The 26,216-nt window shown below is 31.1% G+C and overlaps 7 protein-coding genes across 7 annotated transcripts; 4 read left to right on the forward strand and 3 right to left on the reverse strand.

Moving 5' to 3' along the window:
- Positions 1-70: 70 nt before the first annotated feature.
- On the reverse strand, positions 71-1,369 carry CMK2 (calmodulin-dependent protein kinase CMK2; the record flags this gene model as incomplete). Its single annotated transcript, XM_011273500.1, has 1 exon — positions 71-1,369. The coding sequence occupies one exon, from the start codon at positions 1,367-1,369 to the stop codon at positions 71-73; it is 1,299 nt and encodes a 432-aa protein (XP_011271802.1).
- A 2,546-nt stretch (positions 1,370-3,915) lies between these two features.
- Positions 3,916-5,472, reverse strand: BN7_5935 (ferric reductase family protein; the record flags this gene model as incomplete). The annotated part of the gene is made up of 1 exon (XM_011273501.1): positions 3,916-5,472. One exon carries the CDS (start codon positions 5,470-5,472, stop codon positions 3,916-3,918), a length of 1,557 nt encoding a protein of 518 aa, XP_011271803.1.
- A 7,170-nt stretch (positions 5,473-12,642) lies between these two features.
- BN7_5936 (CCR4-NOT transcription complex subunit 1) lies at positions 12,643-14,259 on the forward strand (the record flags this gene model as incomplete). The annotated part of the gene is made up of 1 exon (XM_011273502.1): positions 12,643-14,259. The coding sequence occupies one exon, from the start codon at positions 12,643-12,645 to the stop codon at positions 14,257-14,259; it is 1,617 nt and encodes a 538-aa protein (XP_011271804.1).
- Positions 14,260-19,529: 5,270 nt separating this feature from the next.
- On the reverse strand, positions 19,530-21,599 carry GYS1 (glycogen(starch) synthase; the record flags this gene model as incomplete). Its single annotated transcript, XM_011273503.1, has 1 exon — positions 19,530-21,599. One exon carries the CDS (start codon positions 21,597-21,599, stop codon positions 19,530-19,532), a length of 2,070 nt encoding a protein of 689 aa, XP_011271805.1.
- A 1,825-nt stretch (positions 21,600-23,424) lies between these two features.
- On the forward strand, positions 23,425-23,721 carry MAK31 (Mak31p; the record flags this gene model as incomplete). Its single annotated transcript, XM_011273504.1, has 1 exon — positions 23,425-23,721. One exon carries the CDS (start codon positions 23,425-23,427, stop codon positions 23,719-23,721), a length of 297 nt encoding a protein of 98 aa, XP_011271806.1.
- A 139-nt stretch (positions 23,722-23,860) lies between these two features.
- On the forward strand, positions 23,861-24,487 carry HTL1 (Htl1p; the record flags this gene model as incomplete). Its single annotated transcript, XM_011273505.1, has 1 exon — positions 23,861-24,487. The coding sequence occupies one exon, from the start codon at positions 23,861-23,863 to the stop codon at positions 24,485-24,487; it is 627 nt and encodes a 208-aa protein (XP_011271807.1).
- Positions 24,488-25,104: 617 nt separating this feature from the next.
- UBC8 (E2 ubiquitin-conjugating protein UBC8) lies at positions 25,105-25,740 on the forward strand (the record flags this gene model as incomplete). The annotated part of the gene is made up of 2 exons (XM_011273506.1): positions 25,105-25,138; positions 25,265-25,740. The coding sequence occupies 2 exons, from the start codon at positions 25,105-25,107 to the stop codon at positions 25,738-25,740; spliced, it is 510 nt and encodes a 169-aa protein (XP_011271808.1).
- Between the last annotated feature and the right edge of the window lie 476 nt (positions 25,741-26,216).

Consider the following 26,216-nt stretch of genomic DNA (forward strand, 5'->3'; position numbering starts at 1 on the left):
CACATTTATATTAATTAAATACATTACATTTCTCAAAAATCCCTACAAATTTGGGAACCAACAACATAACCTATTGAGGTCCTGGTCCATCAGTTTCATTTTTAGCAGCTAATTCTTTATCATAATTCAATACTTTCTCTTTATTATTTGTAGCGGCTCTTACAACTTGATGAAATAAACTAGCGTTTAGCTCAGATCTTTCCTCTGATTTAGCACTTGATCCAGAAGTTGCAGTAGAACTTGATTTGATAGAATTAACTAAACTTGATAAATCAAATGGACTTGATCCATCGCTTTCTCTTTTACACCATTCCAAGTCGGAATCTTCATCGGCTTCACCTTCACTGAAATCTTCTAATTCTCTTAATTTTTTAATTCTATTATTCAACTTGACAATTTCAACAGCTTGTCTGAATTTCTTTTTAGCATTGAATTTTCTAATTTGTGGAGCTAAATCTTCCTTATCATAAGATTCTGAATTGGTTGTTATCCAAGGATCTGATAACAATTCTTTTGCACTTGGTCTTGAATTTGGATCAACTATTAAACAACGTTTAATAAAATTCTTTGAATATTCTGATAAAGTTTTCCAATATTGTTTATGGAAAATTACAACTGGATCATTTTGAACTTCTTGTAAAAAATCATTAACATTTTCAGATCTAAATGGTGAATACCCACCTAACAATGTGAAAGCGATAACACCAAGTGACCATATATCACAAGGTTTACCATGTCCTGTACCAGTCAATACTTCTGGTGCACAATAACCAAAACTACCAGCAGCACTAGTTAAAACTTCATTTGGAGTTAATAATTCTTTTGCAATACCAAAATCAGCAAGAACTAATTGAGATTGTGGATCATCTGAAATATAAAGTAAATTTTCTGGTTTCAAATCTCTATGCACAATATTTAATTCATCATGTAAATATTCAACGGCTTGTAAGATTTGAACAACAACATCGACACCATCTTCTTCTGTGAATTTACCTTGCTTCACAATTCTATCAAATAATTCACCACCAGTAGCTAATTGTGTAACAATATAAAATTTATCTTTACTTTCAAACCAATCTCTAAAACCAACAATATTTGGATGTTTACATTTTTGTAATAATGCTAATTCATCATAAAACACTTTTTCATTCCCCTTTAAAGCTTTTTTCAAGACAATCTTGATAGCAACTTCTTCCTTTGTTGATATTCTTCTTGCTTGTCTAACAATACCAAATGATCCTGCACCAAGGGTCTTACCAAAAATATAGTCAGCCTTTTGTGCGTAACTTGAAGGTTGGCCACTCAGTTTATTGAAGAATTTCTTGAAATTATGCCCTTCAGGCTCACTAGCAGGATGAACAAATGGCATATTGAAGTAATTGATATATCCCTGATAGATATTCTTGAAATGATAGCTTGATTAATTGATATAATATCCCTAATAAGCTCAAATGAAATTAGAGATTTATAATAAATAAAAACTTAGCAATGATTTAATTGAAACGTGATTGAGTCTAGATCTTTTATCAATTAAGTAGCGGTCTAGTTATATGAGTTGAAGCACCCTAATGAAAGCTTTTCTTGTTGATTTGATGCACTCAATTGACCATTCCAATAAAAAAATTGTTAAAATTGATGAACGTTAAACATGAAAACAGTGCATACAGCCATGATTCAAAACATTATTGACACGAGCCGTTGCTCTATTTTTCTGGCAGAATGTGCCCTTACCGCGGTATGTAAAGGATGCTTTGGCTTCTCAGAAGACTAATAAGTCACAAAATAGAGCGCCTTGGCGCAGTGGAAGCGCGCAGGGCTCATAACCCTGATGTCCCTGGATCGAAACCAGGAGGCGCTATTTTGTTTTTTGCTATTTTCGCGAAATTTTTGAGTGTGTGAACCATTTTAATACACCTTGGTTATTGTTCTTTTAATTAATTGAAACCATTTCAATTTTCTACTTAATTTAAAAGCTCTGTGCTTATTTTTAATACATCGTATCTCGAAATGTACTGCATGCTCAATCTATCGGCTGACAAGGTCTAGAGCTAGATGCTAGCTAGTATAACGCCTGATCTATTGAACAATCAATGGGTGCTGCGATATCGACACTGACAACGACGTACGCGTATATATGCAACTTAGTACTTACTATATATATGAGACTCAACACCAGCCGGTCTATAGGCATCGTCTGTCCAAGTTTACAATATACCTAGTACCAACATGTTGAGAAATTATCAGTCCATATTAACTTTGATCTGAATGTCCAAAATAATATATGATTTGATTCAATTTCTCCAAATTAGTAGTGCATGATGAAACCGAGATTGTTCTTCCGAGTTCCATGTCAGATCTGACTTACATGCGTTCTCTGATCAGCATCATCAGCTCGTATTACTCGCTTGACAAGGACACCAGCTATATATATATATGACATGGATCAATGAAAGGGATAATACACGAACCAGATCTTGTTCTAATTTGACCTTTCTATTTTCATTGGTTGTATATTGTAAGTTGAATCGTTTGTGTCGCAGGCCGTGAAATGTATAGCGTCTAACTAGTGGTGATGAGTACGTTAAGTTCTGATGACGGTTATAATGTGCGCTATATAGCGGTCTCTACTTTCTGGTTGAATGTGACAATTCTTAAACAGTGTAGTACTAGGTACTAGACATTCTTATCTCATCATCAATAAACAACAAAAAGACGGCCCAAGCCTAAAAGGGTAAACTAATTCTTTGTCGCAGAAGATCCCTTTTCTTTTACATATATGGACACATCATGGCCTATGGCCCATGAGGCTTCAATACTATATGATAGGGAGACGATATCAAACCATGATTCATCATTTAGTTTTGCATATTAACACATCGAACTTGTCTGCTAGATCTAGCACCTCCTATAATTTGCAAAAAGCAGCTGGATATTCTTTAAATTATACGTATTACGGATCCAGAGACGTACTCAAAAAAAAGTTGTATGGCCGGGCCTCTAAATTCACAACCTCTTAAATGTCAGGTACACAATTTTCGACTGATGATATTTAGCGAACCCTCTAGCTCTTGTAAAAGAAAGAAACCTCGCATGAGACATATATATACGTGTAAATGTCTTAAAGATGTTGGTCGTACAGTGTACTATATAATATAGGGTGAGATCGGTTATATATCCTATTATATGGCCCTAAAACAAACTACCTAACGAGAATTTATCTATATAGTTTATAGATCATGATATTTGGATATTTAATTTCATATATATTATTAAGACGTAACTAATCTGAAACGAACGGATATTTCAGCTAATTAACAGCTTCTATTATGAGTACTTGAAATCCTGCACATATATCCGATAAGCTATATAAAGAAGACCATATTCATGTTGATGCTGAAGCGGAAAAACTTTCTGCTTTATCCGGCATTAATTTTATACTTGAGCTCACAAAAAAACTTTTAGATCAAAACAGGAATGTTAACTATCATATATATCGGGACATTTATGAGATCTATAACTATTTAGACCTAACTTTGAAACCTATGACGTTGATATCATGAGAGATGGTATGTATTTATATATTGAAGTATATTAATCATAGCTTTCCACACAGCATTCTAAAAGCTTCCATGTATAACAATTAGAGTTCTAAATTGTAATACGATCATTAAAAGCTGGCTATAGTATATTTTGTATTACTAAACATCTATCTTTATTAACCAAAACATCAACAATTATTAATTTGTCCCAAAACATTCAGTTGAATCTAGTTTCATTTATGAATCTAAAGAACATGAATGTTTCGATCCAAAATTTATAGACTTTACGCATCAATCACTACCTAAATTATAAGATTTGATAGGTAAAACATTTTCTGGACCTAGAACGAAAACAACAAAATTATCACAGATACCTTCATAATTCATAAACTTCACTGTGGTGTTTAACTTCCAAAAACTTTGCCCATTTTGAACAATCATTATTCAAGCTTTTGGTACCACAACTTATAACCCAATTATTGGCTTTAACATACTGATCAATATAATTTGTATAATTTCTCAAATTTGGTCTACCATATTTAATTGTTTTTTGAAGTTGATCTCGACGTTGACTGCGACCAATACTATTAAAATCAGCAAATGGATCATTTCCAAAATCTTCAAGTTCAATATCAAAATCAGTATCAGTATCAATATCAACGTCATCATCATTAAGTTGCAGTAAATTGTCACCTTCTTCATTATCCGCATCAGTTTTGGATATATCTGAAGTTATGAAAATATCAATCTTCTTGACATTAAAATGATTCAAGATCCATAAATCTGCTTTATTTCTTAAAACCCAAATTAAATGGACACGGGTGAAATTATTGATTTGTAAATTTTGATAAATACCTAATGCATATGAAATCCCAGATCCACCAGCTACAAGAACGACATTTTCTGCAGTTTTGAAAAAATTTGAATGTAATGATGGGAAAGGACCAGATATCGAATAATCAAATCTTGGTTTGATTTCGAAATTTGTCTTTTTAACAATCAATTTTATAGTAGAGTCTGTTGGTGATGACGCTATAGTGAATGGATGTGTAGGTAATAAATAAGTTAATGGATTGATTTTTTGAAATTCAGAGATTCTTATATGTGAACTTGGTAAATAATCACCGAAACTATTTGGGAATTTTATAATAATTAAATCAGAACCTTTTGATGTTTCAATATCTAATTTTTCATCTTTTGATTTCCAAATTTTAGTAATAACCTGTGCAATAAATAAAATAACGATAATGAAAGAATAAAAAGTAACACCTGGTCTTGCATGAAATTGTAATAAAAATGGGGATATCCATGCCAATATCAAATGTGTTGTGAAAAATGCCTTGTAAAATCTATGCCTTATTGGTTTTAATGAAATTATAGTAATCATTAACCAACCAATAACTGCGATAACTCCCAAGAAATTTAACAATCTGAAAAACTTGAAAAATTCATGTTCAACAGCCCATTTCACTGTAAACATTATCCCATGAACCACTGATAATAAAACAATCACTCTTGATAACCATTTATGTAGGAAAACATATTCAAGATAATAAATATTTGGTAATGGATTTGGTTTAAATGCAAAGAAAATATCCAATGGTAACAATAAATAAGCAAATCGTCCTAATCTTTTAATGAAAACACTCAGTAGTGATAATTTAAATTTGTAAAAACTCAATCCAATTATGATTATATTCCATATTATCAATTTCCACCATTCAGGTGTTGAAACTAATGCTCTACTTGTTGTTGATCTACCAGACCTTGACCATTTATGCAAATAAAATTTTTGAAATGAATAAATACCAATGACATTAATTATTGTTAAAAAGAATAAGAAATGACCAATTGGTACGTTTGCAAAATGTGTACTACCATGTCTTTTGATCAAATCAACATAAGCATTCCTTTGGCCTTCCTCTATTATCATTGTAACTGTAAGGTATATGTATCTGAAAAATTCTCTATAACCAGACTAAATCACCAAAATAAACATCCTATGGAACACCAAGAGCCAATTACGAGTTCCCAATCAGCCAGTTATTGAAGCGTTCAAAGTAAATATGAACAAGTTTGAAGCTTCAAAAGTGATGATTGTTTATATTAGTTTTTTTTTTTTATTTATTTAGTGAGCATTTGGTGCCCCTACCGCTTTTCTTACAAAAGCGCATTTTAAATGAAATCTCGTTGGCTGGGAATTTCCGAATTTCCTGGGATTTCCTATTGTTTTAAAGATTTTTAATATAGACGACGTTGAAGATCTGTTCTAATATCAAAAGGTCAGCAAAAACAGGAATATGTTGTGCGAATGAAAGTTCATGAAGATGCTCACTGCTTCAATTCCCCATTATCATAGGTGAAACAGATTTTTTATTGGATCTCTGAACCAATCGCTTCATGACTTTGAAATTTTCATAAATCTTGACGTACGCACATGCCATTCAAATTAAAGGTCTTATTGAAAAAAAGTGACATGATATATACGATATCGAGTGTTTAACTTTGAATCTAAGGCTCTTTCAGGTAAGATCTAGAGCCAGATTCTAGCCAGATTTATCATATGTGATGAGCTGATTACTTCGTTTAAGCGATGAGAAACTTCAATTGTCTCAGTGAACGTACTTAAAGGACAAAATCAAAAGATACATTGACCACATTCTAGTTTCACATGATCTATGGAAGCTTCTTCTATGTGATGCTGGCTCAGAGAACTTTATTTTTAGACTTTAGATCATCAGAAATGATCAAGTATTCTTTTTAAATCAGTTGATACCAAAGTTCAGATCGCGGGTATATAATACAGGTTAGGTTCTATTTTAACAGATGAATTGAGTCATGGTGAGAATTATACATTAGTACCTACTTTTTATTACTGAAGAAATCTTGGTTTTACTATAGATCGGTGAATGAATTGCTTCATCAACCTTATATACTACATTTGTATGACACGGTTGACCACAATTGAGTTACTATCGTTCTAGAATCCAATTTAATGATTCCTTGGCTGAACTAATCATATGGTTTCTATGCAGTTTAAGTTGAATATAGAAATATTAAATAAATGGTCAATATATCACATATTTCAACATAGTCACATATTTATTAACTTGCTTGTCAACTAACCAAGTATCAATAATTTGCATAGCATGTCCCAAGGTACAAACCATATCATGATTGAATTATAAAATTGATAATACACACTATCTATATGGTAGAGACAAAAGTCACAACCAGCTATAGCTGAATAATTAAATAATATGATATTAGCAAATTTGTAATTGAACAATCAAATTTAATACTCATGATTAATTATATCTGCTCATGTTGAAAATTGGTGTAAATTATATTATGGTCTAGAACGTCTAGCTAGTTGGTTGTACAACATCTGTTGGACTGATTCAGCCGGATCAAGATATAAATTTGCTAGTTGATTTGAAGATCTTTGGAAGTCTATGAGCCATACTGTCATAGGTCATATAATTAATGCAACTCAATTGATTAATAAATCTTCCATTCACAAATTGTGTCAACTTCAAAATCTTTATTCATCGACCCCTGATCATTTGAAGATTTTCAATCATGTAAGTGTAGTATGGACTTTATAGGAACCTCTAATCGAACAAATGGGTTGCATAAAGAATGAATTATTGATGGCCATATCAATTATAAAATTTTAATTTGTTTTGCACTTAACGATACTATAAACACAACAATCGTGGATCTATAATATTGGTAGGTTCACGAGTCAATTGCAATTGCCAATCACATGTTGATTCTAATAAACCTAAACATTATCAGCTTTCTTTGAAATATATAGCTGCAGCTCATTCTATAATTTTGAATTTTCAAGTAATATTTATATATCCCATGATTCTATTGATGTAACAGAATAATATGATAATTTGTGCACGATCATTAACATTGAAACAACTGCACCAATTATTAATAAATGAAATATCATAAATTGAGTATAACTTACACCCTGAAACCGATTAGTGGCCCTGTACTTAACAACAAGCTCTGGATATGGTACAGATATATAACTGCAGTTGAAATATACAACGTATGTGGGCTTATAATAAATATATATATCGAATATATATTAAGAGACGTATTGAAAATTTGTTAGTCCTCGAAAATGAGATAACTATATAGCAAAAGAATAATTATATAATATATACAAATCATGGAAACAACAAGAACAATTTACCTATATACATAGGTACGTTATCTACAATAATGCTGTATTTCAAATTCCTGATCTAGAATTGAGTTCGTCCAGTCATTAATGTATTTAATTCTTCTAGCATTCCAACTTTCAAAGTTCAACTTTCCATCACCTTCGACCAGCTTACAATTTACAGGTCTACCTTAAAATCAACTTGTTCATGGAGTTGTTAAAACTCTCCAGAGGTACCCCGAAGTGTTTTCTATAAGCCATTCTGATCGATTCTATGTACTTTTCAGTACTGGTTTCCTATGTCTTCATCGAGTTAATAAGGGTTGAAGTTGAAGTTGAGTTGATGCTCTATCGACTTGAATTTCTAATTGTGCTTAAAAAGGTACCTTTTTAGGGGATAATTTCAAGAAAAAGGTTTGTTGTTGATGTATATTGCACATTCAAATTTTAAATCTTAATGGAAACTGTATTGTCCTTGGATTTTCAATTGTATATGATAAATGTCCATTGTCCGTGTCTATTGTCTGGCTCTCGTGTGTCTTTCTGTGTCTCGCACAGTATTTTGGAGTCTTCGTCATGGACCTTGCATAGACTCACCTGTTTTTTAAGTTTGACATGTCTCCCCTTATAGCGGAAGTTTAGCAGAAAATCGTCTCGATGTTCTCGATGTCCGGGACATCTGCGCTATCAGCCAAAAAGGGCATTTTATGTGTCTCCTTGAGGCGATGCGTCAAACGTTACAGTACTAAACAATTCTGATCTAGCATATTCAAATCTTATTAGACAGCTTAAGTAATACGGGATTCTACTACTAATTAAAACTATCAAAATAACACTTGGTAAACTAGTTCAGAAATTACAAATAACAATAAGGTTCCACATTCACCCTGATAAAGAATTCAATTTTATAGCGAACGGTAATATCCGGTATACATGATACACCTCATCTCAACATCTGAAACGATTACATGCCACCTCCAACGTCATACTCAAGTTTCAACCACACCAATCAAGAAAAACTGGAGATTCATGTCGGATTTAAATTGTTGTACATTAAACAATCGATGCATGGCGATCCTTATATTTCTTCTCCGATGATATTGACATAATCGATTTGAAAAATTCTATAAGATTCCATGAATATCCTGTAATTAATTTAGCTAATCTAGATATATCAGTAACTGAATATAGTGTAATATCAATTGTTTAGTAGTAATTTTACAACAGCTTTATCTCATCCAGTTCTGTAATTACAATATAAAATATTGCGATCGATCCAGCTCTAGATGGATGCTCAATATCATGATTTCTTGTCATCTTTAGCCGGTATGGGTACCTAGCTAGTATACTAATTATATATCACGGTCTTCATTTAACCGAATAATTAATATGAATATATATTACAACACTAGCTATAGCTATAGTTGTTCGAAAAACGTGTATATTAATTAGTTATGATGACGTCGTGAGTAGTGAGAAGCTGGAACTATAGACAAAGATCTAATAATATCTATATAGAACAAGTAACAGGACGTACTATGCATCTAGGTTCACAGCGTTGATATATAAATGTTAATAACTATAAGCCATAGTACGTATATATATATATACATGACATACATTACATCTAGCTTATCTCTATATATAATATTGATAATGCAATGATGACCGCTAGTGTATTAATTAATTGAGCATCTGAATCATTTCATGATTGGTAATCTTATATTATAATACTCAAGCTGCTAGGTGTGTTAATACAATGTTAAATATTATTACTATTGGGCTCTGAAAATGATAAATATATAATTGTCCTGAGAGTGCGCTGTCAAGTCTCAACTAGCTTTATGATTAATTGAATTCAAAGTAATACAGCTATGCATGAGTTTAAGGTTTAAGCCGGTGAATACCATAATATATACGTAATAGCTTTATGTTCCTGACTAAATTTAAGTACTATTTATTCCCATGAACAATAATATATATGATGTCGATATACGTTTTCTCAACAGAGGACGACATAAGAGGCTCATGGCCGACGTTGTTAGTGTTTGAAAACGTTATATATAGAAGCTTGAAACTTGAACTCTACGTCGACACAGATATCAATTATACTCATGAAGGCATAGACGTTCAAAATGAGCTACAACGTCGGTTGTCTTCATGAAGCATAACAGATTATATTAATTATAATCATTATATTCCTAATCAATTATTTAATATATTGTATATGATCTACATGCTCCTTTTCATGATCGTTAAGTACGTCGTGATAGACTAATAAATACCTATTGACATTAATATTATGATATTTGCCATTGATGCTCTAAATACAATAATATTATCATATAGTATATACTAGTTCATGATACTAAAGTTCAAGTTTTTGAGATCAGTACGTTATTAAAGTCATATTCGATCGAGTAATTACAATATTCAATATATACTTGATACAATTAGTTGCACATGAGCTCTATGCTCTGGCAACTTAAATATATCATGAACCTTGAGCTGAGAATGCACTCGAAATTCTCTGCCTGATAGGTAGATATTAGATATATACCAAAATCCAACTTCTTTATTTAAGTATCTACTTTGTTTTCAAATATATTCGATATAAAGTGTATTACACGTCTAGTAGCTATAACAATTACGATATAAAGTGTATTACACATCTAGTAGCTATAACAATTTCTATACTAGTAGTATATACCCGCGCGGAGAAATAGACAAATTGAAGATTTTACGTCGTAAGTACAGGTAAATTAGATGCAAGTTGCGGATGTAAAAAAAGTTTAGCCGGAACTATGAAAAAACAGGACATATAATTATTAACTATCATATGTCACTTATAGTTAAGGTATACCAAGATTGAAGATAGTATAAGATACCAAAATCTTTCAATCGTTTATAGTTATCAATTCGATTTAACATTTTTACATCTCAGTTTCAAACTTTAATATTAATGTATATATTGCAGGATTCTTCTACGGCTTTAGTGTCGTTTCAACCGTATGATGAACAAAACTCAACCTTAATTCGTGTATTCTGGTATGCTGTCCAATCGCCAGCCATTCCCAACCTTAAGTTAAAGAAACGCTGATTATTACTACGGTAAGACAGACGATTAAACCGACAGACGTTTTTTCCTTCATCTCATGGTTTATACGGAGCTGAACTTTGAAGGCTTTAATCGCTATATGAATCTAGATAAACCCATCTCATGTGAGAATGGTTCGATTAATACGTATCATAAGTCTGAAGATGAGCGCATTTAGAAGAAGGTTGGGAAAGAAGACAGATAAATAATTCCAAATGTGCACTTTACGGTCAACGGTCCAAAATGTCTTTTCTATCAGTTTAATAGTATAGTACTCAAGGAGTCTGAACTCTTAGTAAATATTATTATTTCGCGATGAGCTTAAAATCTAGTTCATCTAGGCACGAAGCAAAATGTTCCATATGATTCTATGGAATAGTGACATATTATATTCGACATTCGACATACTATTAACCTAGTGAACTTTTAAAGTATGAAAAGAAGTGATACAACAGAGTATAGGTAACTTATCAACTTATTATAGGCCAGTATAGTTACGTGTTTTAAACATGTTGAAACAATGTATTCATGGTGACCAGAGGTGATAAGGTCAACAACTCATATAAGTTGTGGCCCTGGATTCAAAACTAAGGTTAAGCTTAATAATATGATTAAAAACACATCTTACTTAAACTATATACCGTATAATCATATATAGGTGACGCTCACTAGCGAATAAAACAGTTCGTGTCGAAAACGTATTGACGTATTATAAATCTAATCTATTATTAAACATATATGCTTAAAGTTTAGTATAAAGCACCTAAGCAGTGAGCACTATAGCTTAGTGCTTGGTGTGTAAAAATATTGTAATGTTTTACGAACTAGATGGATGGTAATATTACCTATAGCTAAAGTTTAGCTTGAAACATCCACAAAACATCACGACGTATTAAAAAGTTTGCACAAATTGACGTTCTATATATTCGAGATGGTTTATACTTAACTGATTAAATTGCTGGTTGATAGAGTTGAGTAATTCTAGATGGCCCCAATGGTTTCAAGTAGCACGTAATTGAATAAATCGGCCCAGATTCCCAGCCAATTTCTCGATGTTTAATGATGTAGCATTGAACAGATTAATTATATGAACAATAGATAATAACCCCAATCAACAGTTTCTTGAAATTAATTTCAAAATTTTACTCAATTAGCATGAACCTCTCCATCATGAAGCTGTTTCTTAAATTTACCCTAGTATAACAAAATGCAGATTAATATGGACATTTTTGACAAGGTGACAAAAAATTTGTCCTTGTCTACTAATTCCCAGGTATACATAAGCTGCAGAACCTTAAATCCCGTAGAATTTTATATGGTGTTTGAGTCTTGACTCTTCGCCTCGTTTGTCCAGAAGTATGCGCATCATACATATAGCTGCATACATCCCAACTTTGTCTCGACCTTCCTTCTGAATTTTCGATTATGTCTATTCATGCAAACCCTATACTTTCCCAGCTATTGTGTGCGCATTCAAGATCCTCCTAATTTTACAGAAGGACTTTTTTCAAAACTTTCCCTCATCAACTTTTCAAATTGTATTTAAATGTTTTGAATTGCATCAATTTTACACTTTTGAATATCAGATCTTTATTGTTTTATTTCATATCAATCAAAAGTTGAACAAAGTATTATCGCATCAAAAGATATTTGTTATTCAAACTTCAAACCACTTTCAAACAAGTATCTGATAATACCGCATTCATCTTTAAACTCAGTATTTCATATACCCATTAGCTATTACATTTCACATATAATATCAAAAGAATTTCAATTTTGCTACAAGAATCACAAACATATAGATACCAATTGATTAATACAAGATGTCTCAAGCTCCATTATACAACACAGATAACGCAAGATATGAGGCTTATCAATTTAGTGACCCTTTTGCAACTTCATCATTTGTATGTTGCAACAAGAAATTAGGTAAAGTTTGTCGCCCAAACTGTGACCATTATCCAAAAGTTACTTCAAAAGAAGATGTTTCTTTCATATTTGATGCCAATCAAGCTGTTTCTTTAGGTTTTGAATCATGTGAACATTGTGACCCTATAAATCCAAGCACACAATTAGACTTACCATTAATCAAAATCACAATAGAGGCTATTAACTCCTCAATAGGATTCACAGATGACGCTAATGACTTGAAAAGAAGAGCATTCAGTGTACCTTCAATCAACACAAACAATGGTCATTATGATCGTCAATTGACTAGAAATGAATCTGAACACATCAAATTGGTTGAATTAGCTTGTCGTCATATAGCCGCTGCCGCTGCCATTTCAATCTCTAAACAAAATGAAGAATCATCACAAGGAGGTAAAAAGAAGAGAAGAGGTGGTGTCTTAGGTTTCAAAGAACTGGCTTCTAAATCAAAATTATCACCATGGCATTTCCATCGTGTTTTCAAATCTGTCACTGGCTTAACACCAAAAAGTTATGGTGATCAATGTTGGAAATACATCAAGGATCATGATCGTCCACCTACTAAAAGACAACGTTCACATTTCAAATCATTATCAGAAGTTCAAAATAACTTCCAAGCTCCAAAAAAAGTTTACAAAAATGATCATTCACCAGTTGCTCCAACCGCTCCTGCTCCTATTCCAATGGCTAATCTTTCACCAACAGCACCTGCTCCAATTCAACCAATAAATTTACAACAATCACCAATTGCACCAACTGATCCATCAAGTATAAATGCACAATTATCCTTCAATGGTGATCTATTTGATTTGAATAAAAATAGTTTAGATATCAATATGGCACCATTTAGACATCATAGTTTGGATTTGGGTACATTAAGCTTAAACCTTGGTGATTTAGATAGATCAACTTCATTATCACCATCATCAAACTTAATTCCAATCGGTACATCAACAAGCTTTCAACAACCTCAACAACCTCAACCTCAACCTCAACAATTACCTCAACAAACTCCACAATACCAACAATTCCCAAGTCATATGAATAGTTTTAGTTCAGGATCTACAGGTTCAGCTGTTAGTTCATTACAAGTTCCAACTACAACATTTAGTGAATCTGTTAGTCCGGCAACAGATATTTCATCATTCAATGCAAATCCTATTGATAATTCATTATGGCCTTCATTAGAAAATGCTCAACCAGCAAATCCAGATATGTCAAAGATGTGGACACCACCATCTAGTGTTTCAGAAATTGATCAAAAACAAATTCAACAACAACAACAAAAAGAACAATTTAATAAAACTCAAGAAGATTTGGAATTTTATGATGTTTTGAATAAATCACCATTAGATGATAGTGAATTTTTGAATCTTGATGGTACTGGTGTTGATTATTCAATCTTGAAAGATGGTTCAAATGATGTTGGCGCTGGATTATTTTTAGGTACTGATGGTAGTGAAGTTTTCAATGATATTACCTTTAGAGCTCAAAATAACTTGATGATATAAAACTAGTGATGATGTATTTTAATTCTTTATTTCATTAATTATTACACTATGGATTTGGTTTTCACAAATTAATTAACACTAATACAAGCTTTCAATTATGGTTTCAGTTTGGTTTTTTTTGCTTTATGGTTTTGCTTTTTTGGTTTTCGTTCTTGTTTCACACTATATTACAAAATTTATGAGTTTGTTAATTTAGTTCAGAACAATATTATATTATACAATTGATTTTCAAGTTTTTATATTAATTATGTACAATTTTCCATATTGTACGTCAATTTACAAAAAAGAAGGGTGGGTTTATTTATATATATAGTATGCTGTCTTTCGGGATATCACATATTATTAAAATGGTTATGATTAAAATTTTCTTATGAATAGTTATATATTGAACTTCTTCTGTAGTATCTTAAAAATTATCACATACACTTAAATTTAGATTGAGATTCAATGCTCTCGATAAAGTTTCGAGCTGAAGACTCAACTAGAGCAATAATATTATAGCTGGTATGTTGAGTCATGATACGTATAATTTTCGATTTGATAAACTTTTCGATATCGAACGACGTAAGATACTATACAGCATTTGGTTATTCGACTAGTTTCTATACCTAGTATAACCTTTATCTGAAAGTGCCCCTGTAGCTGGTGCTTTAGTGGCAGTGAACACTGGAAAATTATACTCAAAATTCCGGTATCACATCACTGTATCAGTTGAACAAATTACCCAAAGATGTCATGATCGATCGCGGACTTCCATGAATTTTGTACGACGTCATTTCGCTGCAAATTTTAGAACAATAGAATTGAAACTTTTTTTGGTAAAAATTGTGTACCAAAAAGTTCAACTTACAGCGCTGAAGCCTGATAGTACACAATTATGTCATTACGGAAAAACTATGGATAGACTGCAATAAGGAAAAATGGCTCATATAATTCATCTAACATAGCTGCTGATTACTATAATAGTATCTATTGAACAGCCATATTAGTGTAGTCGATGCAACGGTTTAAGTATACCGTTATAAAGGGCAGCTTTGGCTTAAATAGCTCCATATATGACACTGATCAACAAACTATATATCAGGTATGCCGAGGTTCTTCTATTAATCTGATTCAATCGTCCATTATCATACAAGATATACACTTTGGAATTGACAGAAATTCTGTGTCAATGAATAATATTATTAGTAATTAATATAGTGTATATGTTATATTAGGATTCGAAAAAGTTGCAAGGCTTAAATATATTCATTCATTCATGAGTCTATTGGGCTCTTAAGCTTATCAGCTATATGATCGTAAATGATGGGATTGTTGAGCTCCATATGCTGAACATAACTAGGGGTAGCTTATAAGTTTAAACTTTCATAGGTTCACTGTCAAATGTTAAAAAATTAAGGATTGAAATTCAAAAGTTACGTGATGGTTAAACTTCAACCCAGTTTCAGATATTTTGTACCCAATTTTCAATTCCAATTTCTTATACATGCTAAAGAATTTAGTTCCTTACATAAGCTATTCCGTAAGCCATGCAGACTTTTATGCACAATGATTTATTTCGATGAGTAGTAGCTGTACAATTTAAGTATTTTTAGTACAGGTAACAGAATACAGAATGCACAATAATTTGTGTCCCGAGCGAGTTGCCTAAAAATGTCCGGACCTTGATAGAATCAGAAAAGTCTGGACTTTCAGTGACAGGAAGTTTGGAGATTAATCTTGAGGAGAAGATAATTATTATATTTTGATGGAGAAACTCAAGCTCTAATTCGACTATTGTTGACTTGTTTGTCTAAAATAGTAATAGTTCGATAACGTCACCTGGTAGATTCTTATAAAGATTAAGGAATTGAATTAAGATCGTTAATGAACTTCATGTATCAGCTATATAAGATGATCAAGCTCAAACATATACCTCTGTATAAATGGACAATTGAATTATATACCATTACGATCTAGTCGCTTAACATAAAGACAATGTAGCCATTTGATGATGTTTCAACCTGGTCACAGTGAATTAATTAATAATTTAATGTACCCAGTAACCAAACAGCTAGCTAGCTGCCGCTAGTTTAAAGTTCGATCGGGTTCTCCAGCTCGCCCATGTATATTTATTAATTAGCTGAAGCTAGTCGTACTAATTTTACCAACCTTAAAGTACCTAGCTTGGATTACAATCGATCGAATATGTATGATTGATGCTGAACTCCGATAATATTATATACATGATTACTGTCATCTATGGTACGTGGATTATCATAGAATATATTATATGCTATAGTATAGCTAGTGGTCAACATAAATTGTATTGTACTACTATGTCCTTAAGTCTGTTAAGTTATATAGGACGTCATTGTTAACCCGTAAATTAATATGATGAGTTAATAAATTAGTATAAGGTTGTACTAAACGTTTCAGAGATAACTTCGAAATGTCCAACGTATCACATATATAATAATTGATGCACAGCTATATATGTCCTTATACACTCAAGTTTCAACTTATCAACTTTAAAAATTGGCTAGTGCATCTGGTATACCACTTGTCAAATTTGAACTCTAAATAGCACAGCTAGCTGTTGATTTAAAATATTGAGCCTTGTGTCAAATACTTTCGTCCAAAACAATTATTTAACCGCTTGACATGGTAAATTTGAATTTGAAGAAAAGTTGGCGCCGCCTTTAACGTTTAAGATATGAAGTACCTCTATTAAATGAGGCTCTAGATATACTAGATCCAAGAATTGACCTTTTCATTAACTTGATCATGTTCAAGATGCGTTGGGTTTCGCAATATTCTACAGATGCAATATGGATGTTTGTGACTTGTCTCCAATTCGAATAAGTTATACACATGATATGTCTATATTGTGTTTTATAATTGGGTACTGGAAGTTACAATTACTAGCTATATTAACCTACTATAGCAGCTAATTTGTATATTATTATATAATATTATTATACGTACTGTGAATTATATTAATTGCGATTCAGCTCATGGATGTACGAATTATATCTGCATATATAATATATATTTGATTTAATAGGTTTATACCTAGAGCTTATATAATACAATTGAGTGATCAATATTATCATAGTTAGCTGAGGTTAACCGTTAGCGTCAGCAAGACGAACTTGAATGAACTACTTTCCAACCTTTGCGTCGTACTTTCAATATTTACGGTCATGGCCTAAGTTGCAAATCTTGGGGAAGCCAAGCTATACATGATCTCCTTGACTTCATGATTATTGATCACAGCTGCTAATATTTCATAGATCTATACATATAGCTTTCTATGAATTCAGGATCAAAGCCTCCAAGTATCTTAGAAGTTAGTAGAACGTCAACAGGGTACGTCGTCGATGTTAATTTTTTAAACAAGTAATACTCTATAAAGGACGTTACCCAAATTATATAACACCGGCTAAGCTCGACCCAGATTTAAGCAGTAGACATAATAATATGTACCAATATCTCCCCATTATAAGCTTTACTAGAAGTTAAACTCGTAAAATGAAACTAGCTGTTACATCCTTGTCATGGTGACTCCTTCTCTCCTTCTTCAGCTTGTCCCAATTTGACATGATCATATCTATATCCTAAATCCGAATAATTATTTTGGAGGTACATATGAAAGCTCAAGACATATGTACTAAGAAACTTATGAAGTTGAAATATTTTATCAATACAACAATTGCATGCTTTAGATGATATTTTATAAGTGCAAGATCAGAAGATATGCTGGTGTATAACGTCCTGTTTACGAGTTTGATCTATGAAATTCTATGCAACTAACTAATAGCTACAAAACGCAGCTAGTCATTCTGTGATTATACACTATCTATGTTTAAAGTGAAATTAATAGTACACATGAGCATGTAATAAATCGGATAAGTGTACTTCGAAAATAATTCTTTAATGTGTATTGTACTGGGGTCCTTCTACAAGGCTAGGTGCGCTTGGTATATATTAGCGACACGTCGTAGTGCTAAACTCATCATGAAACAATAATATATATATTATACTAAGCGAGTAACTACTTTCAAAATCATTAAATAATTAGCTAAGAATCTATGTATAGTGTATAAGTCTCAACGTTATATTATCCTCGTATCAAGAATAAACTTCAACGGTGTCTCATATCTATATATATTAACTGCATGTGAATTGCGCTCTAACGGAAATAGTAGGTAAATTTCATGTCAAGTTTAACTAGGTATAATAACATTCGATTAGTAATTTCAGATATGAGCCTGGTGGCTCAGAAATTCACATATATATAATCTCGACTATATATTAATAAGGGTAAGCTCATATTAGTTAAATCGATCCTATATTTCACATTAATTTTCATCTTCGCTCGATGAAACGAAATCATACTAGTACAGCTGCCCATTCATATAACAGCTAGTATATAACATATACATTAGATCATGATCAACAGCTTATATTTATTCAAGTTGGATAAAAGCGCTAATTACTTTAGCAGCTTAAATATAGGTTGTTAGGCCTATATACAACCGCTAATCAAATTAACATTACGTAAATATGTACGTTCCAATAGTTTGGTACATCTACGTAGTACGAACTACTCTATAAGTCTAAACTTCCAAGAGTAAATATACAGAAACTTGCACATTTTTTCATATAGGCGCTAAGTGGTTATATAGGCTATGAATTTTCTTCAAATTTTAAGTACGCCTTGGTGACACCTTTTTAATGTGTAGCGGGTAATATACGCGTAACGCGCCCCATATATTAGCTAATATAACTAGGAATTTAGACACATTATGTTATGCATGTTGAGATCAATATGTTCAATTTTAAGAGTTCTAGCAGGTACTGATGATTTAATAATTAATAATTGATATATAAAAAAGTCTTGACACAAAATAGCTTGCAGGATCATCTCCCTAAATTAGTTAGAATCTAAATATATACATACTACATATAATACAAAAGATTTAATACGTCTTAATCATGTACTTTAAACAACCACCTTCATGGCCTAAAGTTATCATGATACTAGAATGTTAATTGTGATAAGAGTATATATTAATGGATTATAACTGATGACTATAGTATAACATAAATGAAACAAATATAATATGGCAAATATTAAGCAATAAGTTTAAAGTAAAGAACTAAAATAAAATGTTGATGTTTTTTGTGACTTTTAATATAATATAATTGAGGATAAAAATGTGATAAGCAAATAGAATTGAAAGCAAATTTGGATTAATTGATGTTTATAATTATGTAGAACTAAATTATTCTTCATCACCTAATGATAAAGGATAAGAACCATAATCTTCATCTTCTTCATTTTTTTGTAATTGGAAATAATCATCTGTAACTTGAGCATCTTGTAAAGAACCTAAATCACCAGGTGTCATAATTGAATTACGATCTCTTGGAGAACCTGGAACACTTAAAGGTCTTGAAATTTTAATTTTAGAATTAAATAAACTTTCAGATTGGGAAGATGAATTATTTGATGAACCACCATTTGTTGAATCATTAAATAAATTTGGATAAGCTCTTCTTAAAGCTAAATTTCTTGCTTTAACATATTCAAGACCCATACGTTTCCAATCTAATAAATCTGATAATCTTTCAGTTCTATTTCTTTGATTAATACGTTGTCTTCTTGTTTTTTTAGTAAAATCAAACATTTGATCAGCTAATTGATCAATTGATTCATCAACAGATTTTAATCTTCTATCATTAATATAAATACCATAATCTGAAGAATTTTCAATTAGATTTTCCATATAACCACCAAAACCAGATAAATTTGTAGTTATACTTGGAACACCCATAACAGTACATTCAGCTGGTGTATAACCCCAAGGTTCATAATAAGATGGGAAAACACCTAAATGACAACCTCTAACAAATTCATCATAATCTAATGGTAAAATTGGATTATTTGCATTTAAAAATTCAGGATGGAAAATAATTTTAACACGATCACTTGGATTATTAAATAAACCAACTCTTCTAATTTGATTTAAAATTGGATCATTTGCATCATCACTCATATTATGAGTAACAATTGGTGGTAAACCATCTCTTTTCAATGCAAAAACACGTCTTTTCAATAAAACACGATCAGATGGACTAATTAAATCATCTAAATCAGGAATTTCTTTACCATGTTGTTGAAATCTTGAACAATGTTCAATTAAACGATGACCAATTGAATTTTGAACTTCTTTAACAGTATTTTCTAATGATTTAATGACAGCTTGACCTTTTAAAGTTTCCACAGTATAAGAATGAGTTTGAGCAGGCATAATAATAAATGCAACAACAGTTGTTTTGGAACCACTTTCTTTTAATTTATGATTTAATCTTGCTAAAGATTCAATGAAAAAATCAACACCTTTATTTCTATATTCATAACGACCTGAAATAAAGAAATATAAAGTATTTTCTAAATCAAAATCATAATGACCATAAAAATGACCTTTAATAAATTCATTAATTTTTTCCTTTTTAACAGCATGTAAATTTTGAAATTCATGAACAGCTTGAAATTTAACAACATTTAACCCATTCGGTAAAACTCCATCAGGTTTTCTTTTCAATAAATGTTCAGCTTCATAAGCAGTAATTAATGAAACTGTTGTGAAAACATCAGAAGAATGAGCAGCAGCTCTTTCAATACAATAACGATGATAAATACCTCTTTTCCCAGCTTCTGCATCAACATCAAAATTTGCTAAATTATTATAAAAATCCACAGAACCAGCACATAAATAACGACCTAATAAAGTAGCATGAGTGGTGAAAACAGTGGTAACATCAATTTTTCTTTTACGACATAAAGGTAAAGCAACACCAGCTAACCATTCATGGAAATGAGCAATAACTGCACGTTCACGATCATGATAAACTAATTCACCCAAGAACCAAGCAACTAAATAACCTAACAAGATGGCATTATTAGTTTCATGATCACCATTTGGGGTTGGAATACCACTTATATTCCATAAATCAGTTTTCCATTCATCTAAATGATGAGAAGCAGAACCAACATCGAAAAGTAAAACTCTTGGAGCACCTTCAATTAACCAACGACCATAAAGAAATTTGATACCTCTTGAAGCCATAGAATCCAAGGCAGTTTTAATATGAGGATCTGTAACTTTTAATTCTTCAACCTCGACAGCGGCACTTTGATAACTTAAAGGACCAATTAAAGTATAACGATCTTTATATTCTTGAGAAGTGATTGGAGCTTTAGATTTCAAGACAGAATAAATCCCACCAACTCTGTTGGCGACTTCAGTAGCCACTTCGAATAATAAATGGTTTTGAATATCTCTAGCCATGATTGATGATTATAATTGATGATGATATTATAACTCAAAAGGGGGTTTGGATGGTATTTTGGAAAACTAGGGGGGTTATTTGGAAGGATTTAAGATAGCAATACAACAGGGCGCTTAGATGGATTGTTGATGATATGAACAGAGCAGGTATCCTTTTAGCCTTGTGTTGGTGCAATGATTGAACTTTTGAGATGAATTTGTCAATTTGTAAAAGGATTGAACAAGTTTATAATTGGAAATTTTTATGAATTTATTGAGAAGTAAAAAAATAAAATTGAGTTTATTGAATTACCAAATTTGATTTTTATGGGGGTTTAATTGGAAATTCGAAACAATCTGATTTTTAGCGAGATGGTTAAATAATTCCCAAAGGAGATCTTGAACAAGTCCAAAAGAGTGTAGGCGGACTTAGGCAGGGGATGGGTAATGGCACGCACAGAGTCCCCCCAGAAGCCCTGTGTAATGTACACTCAAGTGGCTGCACTCCACAAATTAATTACTTGATGACTAGCCAGCACATGAGCTGACCATTGACTGACCATTGACCAATGATCATTAAACTAGCAAACAATGGAGATGGCTGCTACAAGTTGGAGCTTATGGAACACTTGAGTCCGGAGAAGTTATTGTCAATTGACTAAAAGCTGTACTATTGTAGGTTCAGCTAAGCAGCTTCGAGAATATCTTTAACTTGTTGGATATTTTGTTGAATAATTTCAACATTTGGCTGCATTGACGTCCTTGAATTGCAACTGAATATGGACATATCAGGAATAAGTAGGCTATTTAATTCATGATGTGGCTAACATGTATGTGATATAGTTCATATAATGGCCAATTGATGGTCAACCCTTATAACGTTATATCCTTCAATTGTAAAGCTGGTCTTCCCTATTTCTTCAACATGTTGATCTATTCTGATATTCATAAATACGAGATGAAACATCAACTTGGTGAGAATACCCGAGAGAAAATCGAATACACTAAGAGAGTAATGGTAATACTGGTGCTACTAAGTTGTAACTTGTAGATGTGTATAGCTCTTGACTTTGAAATATATATCTATTCCTAGATATCAAATGATCCATGGAATAACTTTCCCAAAAGAAACTTATTCTGTATTGTCTTTCGGATAAACTTAATGAGCCTTACAAGTTATAATTACTTCATATACAGCGACTAGTACCGAATACATCAATTAGCTGTGCAGCTAAAGTTTGCAGGATGTATATTTGTACAGCATATATGGCTGTCTAAAAGCTTGGATCATAGTTGTGTTCCAGCTTGTAAAGTTATAATTTGTTGGGTGTAGCTAAAATTAGAAGTAAAGATTTGTACCATCTTTCCAATACTTTAAAGCTGTCAAGTTATTACGAGGAGCTGCAATATAATGTTTACTAGGAGTCCATAGCATCACTTTAGGTCAATGGGAACTAAGATCTATGGGTTCCCAGCTTCCCAAATACCTTGACGCTTGAGAGGTCTAACTTCTTTATTTCAAAAGTCTTTTGATGTTCATCATATGATATACATGCAGCACTCCTTATTATAACCAGACAAAAAGGGATTATGCATAGCTTTATACAACCGGGTCATATAAACTGCTTTAGGTAGAACAATTGAACCTTTAAATTGAACCACTTTCTCAGATGTCCTGTCTTCTCTTATACTGATTTATAAAATTGTCCTTGTGTCTAAACTTGTTTAAACTAATTTGTCTTTGACGTTCGCGATTTCTTTAAAAAGTATGTGAAAATTAAATCTTCACCAAAAAAAATACCAAATCACAAAAAGACAAAGACAATTTCAATAGGTATATAAGGATATGACATCTATTGAAGACTTGATTCCAAGTGATTTGATAGGAACTGAACTTAAAGTAACCATAAAAGATCAAAGAATATTAATTGGTATCCTTTTAGCATTAGATAATAAACCAAATTTATTATTAAATAACGTTATTGAAATTTCAAATCAATATAATTCAATAATTGGATCTGAAAGTGAAAATAAAAGAGAATTAGGTCTTGTTTCAATCCCATTTGATTCAATTGAAAATATTAAAATTAAAAATATAGATCTTGATAAAACTTTAGATTGGAAAGATAAATCTTTAAATTAGTTCAATATCAAATTAAAAAGGTGAGAATTCGCGGAAATATCAAAGGTTTTTTTTTTCTGGACATTTTATAGATTTTTTGGCGTATCAAATATATAAACAAAAGATTATCAAAAGACAGATCACATACAAAACAATAAAAATGACATTACAACAAGCAAGTACGGTGCCTATTAAGAACGGGGATTCGATAGAGACAGTTACACTGAAGAATTTAGTTGCTTTAGATCTTGTTGAAAAAAATGAAAATATATTAAAATTATTTAAATTATTTAATGATTCAAATTTAAAATTTAATTTAAGTGAAAAATTAACAAAAGAAAAATTAAATAATTTAATTGAAGAAAATAAAAAGCAAATTGAAATTGAACAAGATGAATTGAAAAAATTAAAACAAAATTTAAATGAATCAAATAATAAAGATAATGAATTAATAAATAATCTTTCAAAAGAATTTTTATCTAAAAATAATAATGAACAAATTGATAATACAAATAAATTAATTGAAAATTTCGAAAAAGAAAATAATGTTCAAATTAAATATACTAATAATCCAAATTTTTATAATCAACATTCAATAAATTTTGGTTTAAAAATTGATTCAAAACCTGAATTTCAACCTGAACCTATAGATCAACCAGAGCAGCAACAACAACAACATCAACCAGAACAACCTGAACAACAACAACCAAAACCAATCCCAGAACCTCAATCACAACAATATCAACAACCACAACAACCTCAACAACCTCAACCAATACAACAATAAGTTTTTGTATAATAAAATTTCCATAAATCTGCTTACATAATAAATACGTAGTTTATATTTCCGAGGTTTTAAAAATATTCACGTGATATTCATTTTCACCTCGGATTTCCGTTTTCGGGTGTGCTTTTAAATTTGTGAGTAAATTATGTCACACAATTTAAAAAGTAGATAACCATTTCACTCAATTTTATTCTTTTTTAGTTCAATAAATTCAAATTTTGAGAATAAAATTACTGTTTTAATTAAAAGAATTGATAATCAGTATATTAAAATTTGGAAATCATATTTGTTAAAATCTGAATTGAAAAGTTTATATATAAAAATCATACAAGTTATAAGTGTGGGTTAGTTATATTTGCCATTGATATATTTAACATCGTCTGATAAGCATAAAACAAAATGAGGTAAGTAAACATAGTTTATGAAGTCATTTGATAAATGGTTACTAACATGTTATTGTTAAAGTTCACCAAAAAGAAGAATTGAAACTGATGTTATGAAACTGTATGTATTATATTTTTACTATGGGGCAAATGGTTAGGAAAATGACACTACAACATTTGATTCAAAATTTTGTTTATTGAAGAATATGATTATTAACAAATTAATTAAGTCTTATGAGTGATTATGATGTCAGTTTAATTAATGATAGTATGCAAGAATTTTATGTTAAATTCAAAGGTCCTGAAGATAGTGAGTATTTATATTTTTGTTTGCTATTATATTAAAAAAATTGAGAATTTATTATTAACTATTTTATTTTAGCTCCTTTCCAAGGTGGTACATGGAAAATTCATGTTGAATTACCAGATCAATATCCATATAAATCACCATCAATAGGTTTTGAAAATAAAATATTTCATCCAAATATTGATGAAGGTTCAGGTTCTGTTTGTCTTGATGTTATAAATCAAACTTGGTCACCAATGTTTGATGTTTTCAATATATTTGAAGTTTTTTTACCTCAATTATTACGTTATCCAAATGCATCAGATCCTTTAAATGGTGATGCATCTTCTTTATTAATGAATGATAAAAAATTATATGAACAAAAAGTTAAAGATCATGTTAAACGTTATGCAAGTAATCCAAATTTAGGTATTGGAGAAAGTGAAAGTGAAAGTGATGATGAATTAAGTGATGTTAGTTCTTTAAGTGATGATGATGGTGAAAATGATGCTGATGATGGAATTGATGTTGAAGATGATGATGAATTAGAAGATGATGAAGTTGTTGGTGAATTTGAAGGATAATTCAAAGAAAACAAATATTATATCTTTTTCTTACATATTATTTCATTTAAGGTTTGTTTTTTATTTTCTTGTTTGCATTGGGTGTTGAACATCAGCTTTAATTATCGGTTTAGTCATGTCATATTTTCTTTCAATTTTTTTTATGTATATATCCTATTTTTTGATATTATAGGATTTATTTTTTTAACGGGAGTTTTTTATCTTTATCATCATACAATATCAGCTTTGGAAAGATCAGAAATAATGTCAATTTTCAGTATCAACGTTAAATCATGACATGTTGTTGGTATGAGAATCACAATATTGAGCTATTGAAAAACATCTTGAAGATGTTTAAAATTATCTATTGATTAAATTATGGATCAAATTGAAATCATTTATAATACAATATAATTAAACATATATATATCATATAAAGAGAATATGACATTTGTAGAGATAAGTTTATTGGTATATTATATCACAACTACCTTGAA

Source organism: Wickerhamomyces ciferrii, contig 00241 (genome assembly GCF_000313485.1).
Source record: "Wickerhamomyces ciferrii WGS project CAIF00000000 data, strain NRRL Y-1031 F-60-10, contig 00241, whole genome shotgun sequence".
In the NCBI taxonomy this organism is placed as follows: domain Eukaryota; kingdom Fungi; phylum Ascomycota; class Saccharomycetes; order Phaffomycetales; family Wickerhamomycetaceae; genus Hansenula; species Hansenula ciferrii.